This window comes from Rhea pennata, chromosome 14 (assembly GCF_028389875.1).
Source record: "Rhea pennata isolate bPtePen1 chromosome 14, bPtePen1.pri, whole genome shotgun sequence".
NCBI classification, from domain to species: domain Eukaryota; kingdom Metazoa; phylum Chordata; class Aves; order Rheiformes; family Rheidae; genus Rhea; species Rhea pennata.
Window position 1 is genome coordinate 349,749 of NC_084676.1, and position 13,109 is coordinate 362,857.

A 13,109-nucleotide genomic window follows, 5' to 3' on the forward strand; every position below is an offset into this window, starting at 1 on the left:
TAGATGATCTCCAGAGGTCCCTTCCAACCTTACCGATTTGATGATTCTACACATATTTAAACACCATCAGGTACACAATTTTTTTCTATCCATTTGTGCCCCAGGGTTTTTGTTCATTTTAGGAAGCATTGAGCACTTTCAAAATTAAAGAATTAAGTAAAGCTATCTAATAGGACTTTGAATACAATAGTATTTCATTTCTCCAATTAAAAAAAAAAAAGGGCAAACAAAAATCCAAATCAGTAAGCCATTGACAGTTGTGAGTTTTAATTCTCTTCCACTAGAGAATCTGCTTCTCTCTCCGAGTTTGCTTATCGGAAGGTGAAGAATTCAGTACAGAATCCATAGCTGGTAATGAACTGCTAAATTTGTCATTTAACAACTGAAAATATTCTTAACCAGTCAGTTTAACTGCGTTCAAAGCAAAAATCCTGATATGACTGCCGTAAAGTACTATTGCTAATTGAAAAGAAATTGTTTGGGGGATTCTACAGTGCCAACATGCTGGTGTTGCTATTTTAGAAACAAGAAAAGAAGTTGATATATCAAGTTCATGGATAAGAGCTGCAACTATTCTAGATGATCAGTGTACAATATTTAAAAATCAACACTGCACCTAGAGTTTACTAATATTTTGATCAATCTGGACTACAGCAGTTACCACAATCATTTTCTTCCAAAAAGTTAAAATAAGCATCATCAGTAACCAGTGTTACTATTTTGCAGTATACAAGAAAATAAGCAAAAACTACACACTGCGTAGAATACTTTTATATTTAAATTATACCTTCATTAGAGGTGTTTAAGAATTGGAGGAGACTATACTATGCATAAGTGCTCCTAAAGTTTTCCCCAGCCTATAAACTTCCACATTGCATATATTCTCCAGGTGGCTACATACTAACCTTTCACCACTCCCAAAAGAGGTGGCGAGTTCTCTTGAGGGGTTCTGTCAGGTTCCTGGGGAGGTACAACCATAGCAAGCGTATGCACCGGTACACGTGGAACCTTAAAATAAAGCCACAGACACACAGTCAGATAAAAACCTATTAAAAGGACTCAATCTTGAGGTGTTAATACAACATACTATTCTACAGACCACCTCCACTCCACTCTTCCCTAAACTGCGTATGCCATGCCACCTCTGGATATAAGATGTTCTATGCCATTTTATTGTGGGTAATATGCCAAAGTTAGCCCTGTTACTCCTTGCCTACCACCAAACTTATTTTGCAGGCAGCACTGGACAGAACCCCATGTCACATCAGCTTTCAAATCTGTAATCTGTTCAAAAATGCTGGACTGTGTAGGTTGTAACTCTGTTAACATCTTTAGGCTTTTAATCAACCAACTCAATTAGAAATCTATTTCTCAGGCTACTTGGGGAATTGTAAATTTATGCAATATATGTTTTTTTTTCACGTAACAACTAGAATCAGTAACTACATTTGCAAGGTGCAGTCACAAGACTTTAGAATTGTTGAAACAAAATATTGAGCAAATGCAATCAAGAAAAATTCTTTTGACATGTTAGGTTTGAGACTAGCCTGTTTAAGGAGCAGAAAATGTAACAAAAGTTTTACGTACTTTTTCGGACACTGCAGAAAAACAATACCAATCAACTTTCTAACTCTCTACCACTTCTAAATACACAGCTTTGCTCTTTACTTTCCACTGTATCTGTTTGCATCTAAAAAGCTTGAGAAGTTAACTGCAAGGGAATTGTCTCTTTATGACTGTCTAAAGAAAATTCCTTATGCCTTACCTGAGACTGATCCTGAGATGGTGGTGTGAGCTGAGACAAGTCTGCTGCAGGAACTGACAAAACATTATTTGGGTAATCCAGCAAGTAAGAAACAACATTTGTATGTCCTCCTTTTGCGGCTTCAATGAGCATTGTTGAGCCATCCTGAAGGGAAATTTTGGAAATAAAAGCCGTAAGATGAAATCTGCTGCCAGCTGCACCATGTAAAAAAAAATTGCACATTTACCAACTAATGGATTCAATCCACTATGTGGTTCTTCAGGTACAGCTAATAATTATGATAAATAAATAGGTAGTTGAGTACCTTCAGCCGATGAGTAGGATCTGCACCGTGTGCCAGAAGGAGCTCAACAACTGCCAGGTGGCCTCCCGCACATGCCAGTGACACCACCGTGTGGTCATTATTAGCTGTAGCCCTATTAACGTTGGCACCTATAAAAGGAATATCTCATTACAATATTAAACATGAGGAAATTCTTAGAGTATCAACAGATACGGTATTTTCTGGAACAAAGACAACATTTTCTCTTCTAGTTATCCTGATCTGTAACATGTCTCTGGAGTGAAAGCAAAACTAATGGTTTGTAGACAGATTCCCAGTCATCTTGTAAAGACAACGCAGTAACGATACAGTAACAGTGGGCCATAAAAGTGTAAAGAGAAAGAATGACCAAAGGACAACTTCTACAGTTTAGTCCTAAGCAGTAATCAGTGTCAGTATATGGTGTTTCATTGTTTCAGATAGTATTTGAGGGGGGAGGAGGGGATCGCTTGTTTTTTTTTAAACAAACAAACTGAATATATGTGCCAAACTGCAAAGGTATTTATTAGTCTATACAACAGAGCAGAAAAGATAACAAGCAAAATCTTTTGTGATCTATTGTCCATGTATCAAACTAACTGAAATTCCAAAAACACACAACAGTTTAGCAAAGGCCCATATATACACACACAACATTAATTCGGAAAAAAGATCACAACTATTCAGAACTGCTCAGTGGCATTTTAAGTTGAAATCAGTACTTTACCTTTGCTAATAAGGAATTGCACAGTGCATAAGTGACCAGCTCTTGCAGCCTTCATTAGTGGGGTCCTCCCGCCTTCAGATTCATGCTCCTATCATAAAGGAGAGAAAACAGATGTTGCATAAGTGAGTAAAAACTATACCATAGTTTCAGCTGTTGAAACATCTGCTGATGGGGCCAAAATTTCAGTCTCAATAGAAGACCTATCTCCTAAACTCACCGAGATTCAATATCATGGTAGTTTAAATACTGAAGCACACTATCAAAAACCATTAAGATTGTATCCGTACAATGCGATCACACAAGGAATTTTCCTGATGTGTGTCCCTTTTTATTCTAGCGTCCATACACATGCAGAACACTAGAGATTGGTAACATCTCATTTCCTCCTGAAAAAAGGGACTAAATAATTAACGTAAGTATCATCCAGTGTCAAAGCATACAAGTAACTGATGTTTCAGGGTGACAGTTCTCACAACTGTCATATGCTGCATGCTAGATCTTTAAAATTGAAATGATGTCCAAAGTGTATAAAATAAGTATTTTAAAGAGATAAGGATCACCCATAATATGAAAGAATCATTTCTGGTGCTTTTTTTTTTTTTTTGGTTGTCTGTATATCTTTTACAGCAGGTCAGAAAAAAAATCTCTAAAGAAAAGAACTAGAGAAAAAGCATTTAAGAGGACTGAAGAATGACTTGATCTTTGCTTATGATATGAGCAGAGAAAGGAACAAATGACAGAAAAGATTTCATTAATTAAAAAGAATTCTGAAAACTGGAGAGAGATGGTTGGATACTACTGCATTAAAGTTGGATGAAGAAAATCTGCCTGTTATGCAGACACAATTGATATTCAAAAGCATCCTGATTAATATATATCAACCTTCCCACTGCAACAAGGGGAGAGAATATCATCTTCTTGGGAGTGTTCATATTTGCAAGCCTCAAATCCAGTCTGATCAAGAATGCATTAGGACTTTTTTTTTTTTTTTTTTTTTTTAGTTAAATACCTGTGAAGTCGAGCTCTAAATTCACTATTTAGTTCTGGAATCACATGTATATTTGACAGTGAAAATTAATATTTAGTACTGACAGAGGATGATATTGCTATTTACAAATATAGAGGACAAGAATAGACTTGGCAGAATAAGTTAACTCCTTCCAATATATTTCAGTATTCTTGAAAATTTTGCATTCGTCCCTATGTTAATCTTCTGTTCAGTCAGCTGAGGAGGGAATTTCTGCCAATCTTGGAGACTGACCCTGCAAAGAAAGTCAACACTACAAATCACTCCTTCGCCATGACATAGGTAACACTCTCCTACAGACCTGGGAAAGGCCAGAAGTACTCTGCTGCTGTCCCTTGTAAGAATATTGTGTTACTGTGCACTGCTTTAACACACAGGTTTGAACTCCATGCTCTGACTCCTCAGCTTACTTGACAGAGAAGAAGAGAAAGCCAGTAAAGCAGTCAGATAGGAAACATTACAGACTTGCTGCTGAAGTCAGCTAGTTAATTCTTTCAGAATAATTAGATCCCGCTCCCAGGATGAATGACTGCTTAGCTGTCGATAAATATATGCATGCTTTTGGCCTGTATGTCACAAACATTTGTAGGACATGTCAAAGTAATTTTAATATACAGCTTTATGCTATGCAAGAATTAGTAGCACACTCCTGACCTCTGATGCCTACTCTGGTATTTGGCATAACTTTTCCTTCCTCAGCTACTGCCAATAGATCATAAAAAGGTAGGTGTTGCTGCTAGTCTTATAAACAGTAAATCTCAGTAATGCAGACAAACAAAGCAAGCAAAAAACTATTAAACAACATTTCACTGACTGAGCAGGACCAGGACACTACTGCCCAAACAATTTCTAAAACGTTTCCTCAAAATTCCTATTGAAACAATAGCAAAGAGAGCAAACAGCAAAATTTATTTTAGCCCAGCTTAGCTGCGTTCAAGATAATGAAAGTTCATTCTATAGTACATACAAATGTAGAACTTCAAATGACCAGCAGAGCAAGGTACAACTATTTGCAACAAAATTCACCATTCTGAAGAGATCTCACTGTCAAAAATTTAAAATATGGACGTCAGGAAGTTTCCTTATTTAAACACTATGCAACTACCCTATCCAGCTCGATAAACTGTCACTTCATCAAGCAGGCACAACCTGATCCTCAACGTTTATGCACTTCAAATACTTGCAGTACCATTTATATCCATCAGTCCAACCAAGCTAAACCATCTGTATGCTACCTGCTGTAGATCATCAAAAGTTATCCTATTTTGACAGCACTTTTCATATCAGAAGCAGAAGTGTTACGCTTTATTTTAAAACGAAATTAGTTGTGTGACTTGAGCTCTCTACGCAGCCCTCTTAGAGGCAAACAGACAGCATCAACTCAGGTTCTGCTGACTAATACCTAGAATAAATCAAAATAAGAAGTTAAGGCAGTCCAATGTCTTTGCCTACCAATCTTCTTCCTTTAACTTGAAGTGGCCAAAAGTTTCAAAAGATTTGTTTTCGAAGTTGCAGTAGACACTTAATCAAAATGAGGACAGAGAATGTGAATGCCATCCAACAGCATCCCCAATCAGTTTGGCAATGCACTTCTTGCTTATGTTAACAGAGCGTAAATGCAAATATTCATTTTATAATCACAACGAGAACTAGCAGAGAGTAGGCATCTCCAAAAAACCACCATCTCTCATGCTCCGTTATCTACACTTTGAGACTCACCACAATGTCTTATGTTATCTCTTCACTATCTAAATCCTAATAAATCCTGTAATCAATATGATCAGGAAGAGATAAAGGGGAAAACTTCTACAAGGTTTGACCAGAAAAGTCATTTTCTAAGCACTTGGGTAATCTGCTCTCCTGCTAATTCTGTCTGGATAGAATAAATGTTTGAGAAGGATTAGGTCCAAGTTTGAGTAGCAGATAGGAAGGAAGAGGCAAATGGAAAAACTCCAACTCAAATAAGCGTTTACATTACCTGCACCTTTTTCACTGGGACTCAAAAGGGAGATGAGAGTCCAGTGAGCAGTTATTACCTCCCTCCCAGGCAAATCTATACCTCAGAGAGCAGAGTAGAAGCAATGGCATCAAAAGAATTTTGAATGATCATTGATAACATTCTTTTATTCTTGATTCCAAGTCCTTCCAATATTAGCTAAGCTCTAAGTTTGTTTGTTTTGTTTTAACAGTTCTCTTTTAGAGGTCAAAAAAGTGTGTTACTGTTTCGCAAGAATTATTTATTGGGATATTTTTCTTGGGTTTGTTTCCAATGTCATATGTGCTGTTCAGAATTTTAGAACAAAACAAAGCAAAGGTCCAACACGTCTCTTGTTTTTTTTTTTTTTTTTTTTTAAACAGGCCTCTCTGGTCCACAATAAGGCTCAGTTCCTCTGATTTACTTAACTGAAATCTCCAAATTTCTATTCTAAGTGAAACAATTTTTCAGGAAATTTCTGATGTAAGACAACAGCCAAATAAGTAAAATAGTTAACACTGTGCCACCTTCCCAATTTAAGCTCCTATCTAAAGATGCAGCATTCTAACAGTCACTAACATAGTTGTCCTAGACGCCTCTCCTGAGATGCACAGCAAATCAGTACTTCAGAGGTATCTAAAACTCAGCTAGATCTCTGGTTTAATGCAAATATCTGAAAAAGGGAAACATTATAAGAAGGGAGAGATGTACTAACAAGTTTAGCGAAGTTACTTGTGAAGTAGCTCCATGAGCTATCTTGCTGAATTTGTGAAGGATGATTTTTTTTTTAAATGGTTTTTTTTTTTAAAAAAAAAAAAAAAAAACCCAGTAGAAGGAAAAAAGCAGCACAAGGAAGACATTTCAAGTCTACACAGCAAATCTTTATACTTTAGAAGAAATCTAGATGCCTTAAAGCCACGCTTGTGATTAGCACATATTCTGAGGTTGCAGCTTACAAGCATCAAAGGTCAACCTCACCTGATGCTTGCCCGTCTCTATGCCCTCCAAAATAGTCTTCTTTAAGTCCTCCTGCTTGTCCTGCGGAAGGAAAAAGAAGAACTCACGGCTCTTATTCTACAAATAAATGTCATTCTTGGTCATGAAGACCTGGGTTGGAAACTTAAACTTATCAGCTCCACTAGCTGAAAGTTTAAGAACTCTGCTTTGCCGAAGTTAGATCAGAAAGCACAAAAGACCAAGCAAGGCAGATCTCACTCCTACTGTAAGCCGTTCAGACTCATGTCTCAGTTAAACTCAGTTAAATACAAGATGACTTTTTGTTCACTACTGCCAAAAGATGGGGAATTCATTGTACTTCACACCATCTAAAGATTGCCAAATACAACAGCCAAAAGGTGTTAAGTACAAGAATTTAGTTTCAGGTGTCCTTACTACCTTTTCGCTTTATTGTATAAGGCTGATGGTCAAATCTAAAAGACCTGGAATGCCCATCCTTTCCCCAGAGGTTCAAGAAATGGTACGGAAAAAACACGGCAACTTCTCAAATCCCTCATTATAAAGACAACAGAGATCTCCATCACAGTTTCATCCAAATTCATAATTACAGTACTGGCAACTTTTGTAGATGCTTAAATGCTGCCTTATATGCACACTTCATCAAGCATGCAGTGTGTCATGCACATAAAGGAAACAGTTTCTACTTAAGGAGACATGTTATTGTAAGGGATGTAAATTTGTGATCAGCCGAAGGCAAAGCAAAGACACCTTCAATGACAAAGAACCTGCCTGTAAAAATAGTTGCCTAAGTACAAGGGGAAGAGTCAGGAGGCAGTTGGGCATGCCCTTGTTTTTTACAGTTAGAGTTGCACAGATGTCAGTTAGCTGGTTTTAGTCACTTAAGCAAAGCTGCACACAGAATTTCTACCAAAAGCTGCAGGAAGAGCAAGATAGTTTAAAGTGAAAACAAAATGATGACGCTGCCTTTACGCTTCTCTTCCATCCCTAAATTTCAGCATAAAAGCACCCATATTTTGGCAATGAAAAGGTACACTCCAATGCTAGATCAACTCTCCTGTGCCGCAGTCTTAAGTAAAGCTGCAGGAAAGCTCAGATTGGAAAGCCCCAGCTTACAGCTCTTTTCTGAGTACTCCCCCAGCTGAAAAAAAGCTGGGATCTTCTCACTGTCCAATGAAAAACAACAGCTCTTCGGTTTTCAGCTACGGCGAGACAGGCTAAGATGCAGGCACCTTGTCAAGAGCAGTCTTTCTTTCAAAAAGACAGGAATCTACACTATATTGCATTTTATCCAAGCCCAATTCTAGTTTAAAAGAGCAAGAGGCATCAAAATGCACCTTTACAGTTTAAAGCTGTAAGCACCTTTAGCATATAGTTTAAAAGTTGGATATTACCTCTGATTAAATATTAGCAATTGTCTTGAAGCGCTTTATATTCCCTATCCTAATTCTTACGGGAATACACATGCACCATGCATGTCTTGTCTTCAGCTCAGAGCTCATGTAAGGTAACTGCCAGCAGTCAGAAAAAGACCTGAGGCTTCTCATATAAAAAAATACAAAACTCAACTTTGAGATCAGGTAAAGCTTTGTCACACTGGCAAGTATCTGTATTACTGAAATGCTGGTTATTTTTTTCTGGGGCTACTAAGTAACACCATTGCTTAGAGAAACTGCTTTAATCACTAAATTGCATTTCAGAGTTCCCATTTTCTGTATTTTACTACTAATAATGTCAAAATCTAAAGCTAAGTATGTATTTTGCCACCATTTATAACTCAGTACACAAGCATCGTTTTCCTTTGCTCCACTGACAGAAGGTCAGACTGTGGCACTGGAAGTCTGTAGTCCTGCTGGAGCCAAAGGAGCCAGAATGCCACTCATGCGTAGGTAGGACCACAGACTGAAGCCTTCAGATGCGTCTTGTATTAAACACTTGGCAAAAGCAAGTACATTTCAAAATGCATGCACTAACGAGGCAAAGATCTAGGTGTAGACAAGCTAGTTCTGCTACAGAATTTGGCAGGTCAACTCTTTCCCTTTAAGGGTTTTGTATCTTCCAGGTCCATAAAGAACTCCACCAGAAGAACACTGAGATAATTTCTAACGTAATGAGCAAGACCTCTTGAACAATTAGTCATAAGCAGATACAAATTCATAAAAAAAAAAACATACACAAGTGAATAGCTCTCTAGCAAACAGGAAAAGGTGAAGTACTCTGACATTGCTCGCTTCTAGTAAAATTTGGTCGTTACATAGTTTTAAGGGAAAATTAGCCACAAAGCAGGAAAAGTTAATTTCAGTTCTCCTGGTTCTTGTAAAGCCACTTACAAAGTGACTCTTCAGAAATCAAAAATGGAAAGATTACTCCAACTGAGTATTATCACCTAAATGGTGAAATGCTTAACTGAAGTCTTTGAGGAGCCAGAAGTAGTCCAGAATACAAAGTTTAATTAATTCTACAAGAAAAGCAAGGCACTCTCACCAAGGCAACTTCCCTAATGACTAACTTAGGGCTCAAGATTTTCACTGATGCTTGGACTGACTCACATGTGTGAAACTACAGCAGACAATCAGTCCTTGAAAAGCAAAAGTTCTCATTTTCCACCTCAAATTTTTTTCTTAAAAAAAAAAAAAAAAAAAAAAAAGAAAACTGAGACATGTCAATAATAATCCCTCTCAGTTCAAGCAAAACTGCACCAGGAACTACAGTCCCTTGCTAGAACTTTGGCTCAAGATCCTATTTTGAGATTGATAAAGCCTCGACTGGACACACAAGCAATATACAGAAATCAGTTCAGTAGGGGAGCTGGGTTAACTTTAGCAGAACTTGTAGACCAGTTTTTAACAAACAAGACTGGAAACTGCCTGACATCGTCTGCTCTCTGCTGGTTTCACTAACCCAGCATGAAAGATGCTTCTCTTCTGAACACAAAGACCACAACTCAAATAATGTTCAACCGCGACCTCCTAGCAGCTGAAGAGAGATTTCAAAAGGCAAAGTATTTTTGAGATCTTAAAGCAAATGCTTTTCAGCTCATGAAATGAAGGCTCTATGAATCAGGAAGGAAATGAGAGAACCAATCATAACAAATCTAGACAGCCAGTATTTATTCTTCCTTCAATTCAGGAACACTTGGGGGATAAAGATGATAAACTTTCTTTCTTCACTCTATAATTACGGAGAAAAATCCTCAAGAACAGTGCACCTTGCCCTTATGGTCTGAAAGAAAAGAGAATATGCAGAAGTCTCATTGAACAATAAAGGCTTAGCAAAATTCAGCACTGGCTACACTTCTGCTGGTAAATAAAACAAAGCCACAGATCACTCACAGTGCTTATTCCTTAGCAGCCTCCCTGGCTGCTCTATCCCATGACTACCAGCAGTCCAGAATAACAGGGCAGGATTCAGGGAACAGCATGCAGCAGAGACCATTCCCAATGGTCAGTACGGATAATATCGCATCAAATCCCTTTCTTTATCTCAAAGCCTTGCACTGGCAAGGATCTTCTCAGGACCTCATGCCACAACCCAAGGGTGTGCAGCATATACCCCCTGTTGATGCTATGAAAGTGCCACTCTGGTAAGCTGCAACACAGCCCCCAGGAGACACTGAACACCACCACCATCATCCTAAATATAACCACAGCCTTACAAAAACAAGTGACATGGGGTATAGCCACAAGGGCACCGTGAAAAGCTCAGAGAGACCCCAGGCCCAGCGCTGCACAGCATGGACGTGGTCCGTTTCAGCCTTCTCACTTTGCAGTCAGGGAACAGCCCTTGATGCTGTTTTATTATACAGGCATAGCCAACGCTTTCCTCAAGAAGGGCAGCACCCTAACGAGGTAAAGCATTTTATTTCCAGCTTCTCATTGACTGTATTACCCCAAAGCTGGGTTTTGGGACACAATGGAAAAATCTCAGGGGAGATGAAGCTGTAGGATGAAAGAGGGAAGAATGAACAGCACAGAACTGAAGATGTACTTTCATTTGCTGTGGCTGAACAATGGAAGGACAACAAAATTACCTAGACAAATGAAGACAGACAGACCAGCAGTTTAAGAGACTAGACTGGATCTGTATTCAATACCTTACTCCACCACAGACTTCCTGTGACAGCTTAGCCAAATCATCTAATCTCATTTAAATCACTAATGAAAATTGGCATCTAGGAGAACAGCCTCCTATGGTACCTCCGAAGAAGGTATTTCATACACTTCAGAACAATTACAAATACAGCAAATTTGTTCAAAATGACTTAAAACTTTCAATAAAGCAAAGCAACACTGAGGTTTGAAATGAAACTATTCAAAACTGGAGGCATCTGCCGAAGCATCACTGCAGTTTTGCAGGTATTTTTTTTGTCTTCAGTAGATTTCGTAAGTTATGACATTCCTGTTTCTCAGTTTAAATGCCCTGCCTAGGCAGGGCAAGAGACAATATGATATCTTACTATTTAAACATGATTATACATGTATCACTTGGCCTTTAATACACATCCTCTCTTCCTCTGAAGAAAGAATTACTTAAGTTTAACTTACATGTTACGGACTGTACATTTGCTTTTTAACTTAAAACTGTTACTTGCAACCAGAATTCAAAAAGAGGAGAAAAACTATATAGCAAAAGTCTTACTCATGTGCAAACCAATATTTCAACGATTATTTGATAGATTACAGCTAATAACTATTAACAGCAACTTTAGTTTGCTTACTATAACTTTCTTGTTCATTTTGACTGAGAGTGTAATAAAACAAAGTAAAATAAAACTTCAGAAAGGTGTTAGCTTGCTGTTAACAGTACTGATGAGAACTAGATTCTAAAGGTTAAACACTGCTGCACATAAACCACTCACATGTGAGTGGTGAGAGAAAAAATACTAAAAATCTAAGAATTTAAAGAGCTCATTAAGTAGTGGCAGGCCCTTGCCTATAAAGAGCTTGTGCATTCTAATTTATACTTCCTTGTCAACATTTCAGGCTTTGCTCCTCACTGTGGAGTACTCCATGGATTATTACCTTTTATCACTATGCACTTTTTTTTTTTTCTTTAATTCCTTCCCCTGCTTGATAAAGACAAAAAAAAAATCTATCACACCTATAGTACAGTGGTTCCTGGTTGGTACGTAATACTGAAGCTAACAAAGTGTAGAAGATGTGCCAAGAAATAACAGCAACTAACACAACCTTCCTCTCTCGTAGGAACCCATTATTAAGAACAAAAACTTAAAGAAAAAATATCCTCTTCTGATGTTGAGAGAGAAAAGCTTAAGTCCCTACCTAAGAACTAATGCAGCCTAATAAAGGTATAGTCACTAAGAGGAGCAGAAATTCACCATAATAACATGAACTTGTTTATACTTACAAATATAAACCTCAAAAATAAGGCTTAAGTGAATTCCAGATCTGAGTTTAAGTAACTTAAAGAGGATGCTGAAAACTTTTAGGTTCAATGATAAACTTTCCTGGCATTTTTACCATTTCTCTAAAAGAAAAAAAAATGAACACTAGATAAAAGAAAGAGCTTATGTTACTGAACTGCAAAGACAGGAACTACTTCCTAAACCAGGCATAAGGTTCAAGTAGAGTATCCAAAGCATGCTCCTGAGCAACATGGAAGACTAAGGTATCATTTACTTTCAATTGTTTAAAAATCATACAGTTCTATTCCTATGGCTGATAAAGAAGTTTTATATCTCTTGCTGCATAAGTAAAAATAATTGCATTTAAAAAAGTTATGGTTAGATGTATTGCAAAAAACAGACAAACACTGTGAAAGCATTATGCAAAAAACAAGAGCTGTAAGAAAGAAATGACTTCTAGCACAAAGAAAAGAGATCGTATTATGTTGGTCATATAAAAGGCATTTGCTTAGTTTAACATCTGAAAATGACAAAAGGAAAAGAATGTCAGAGATTTATTTCATTATTCACCTCTGAATACTATAAGAGAGGTAGTAGCTGCTAGTACTAACACATTTTAAACACAGAGCAGTGAAGCAGATAAGTTTTCATCCACAAGAGTCTGAGAACAATAAACTGGCATAACAAAGGAATGCAGAATATACCCTTATAAGCATTAAAACTTATAGAACATACCAAAAGATAATCAATTGTCAAAAGTCTAAGCTGCAGCTAAAGTTTTCTCTTAATGGATCAGGTATTAGCCAATAAGAACATTTATACTTTCAGAACAAATGCTGCTTTCACATGTCTCTTCACACTCATACAAATCTTAATTCCTAAAAATCTTGTTCTTGCTCTCTAAGCATATAGGCCTTAGCACTTTTTGATACTGAAGTTTGAAACAAAAGTATTTTGCCCACAAAATATAGCAG

At 37.4% G+C, this 13,109-nt stretch overlaps 1 protein-coding gene across 6 annotated transcripts in view; it reads right to left on the reverse strand.

Annotated features, from left to right (window-relative positions):
* ANKHD1 (ankyrin repeat and KH domain containing 1) overlaps nt 1-13,109 on the reverse strand; it is a 121,896-nt gene that overhangs the window by 49,806 nt on the left and 58,981 nt on the right. For 3 of the 6 annotated variants that reach the window (XM_062587499.1, XM_062587498.1, XM_062587500.1), the window contains exons 11-14: nt 2,794-2,881; nt 2,070-2,197; nt 1,766-1,909; nt 906-1,008 (exon numbers count right to left, since the gene is read on the reverse strand). In XM_062587499.1, coding sequence (XP_062443483.1) covers nt 906-1,008; nt 1,766-1,909; nt 2,070-2,197; nt 2,794-2,881 — 463 coding nt within the window. Of the gene's footprint in view, nt 1-905; nt 1,009-1,765; nt 1,910-2,069; nt 2,198-2,793; nt 2,882-6,756; nt 6,834-13,109 lie in introns of those variants that run through there. The other 3 variants (XM_062587496.1, XM_062587495.1, XM_062587501.1) reach the window with 2 other exon arrangements.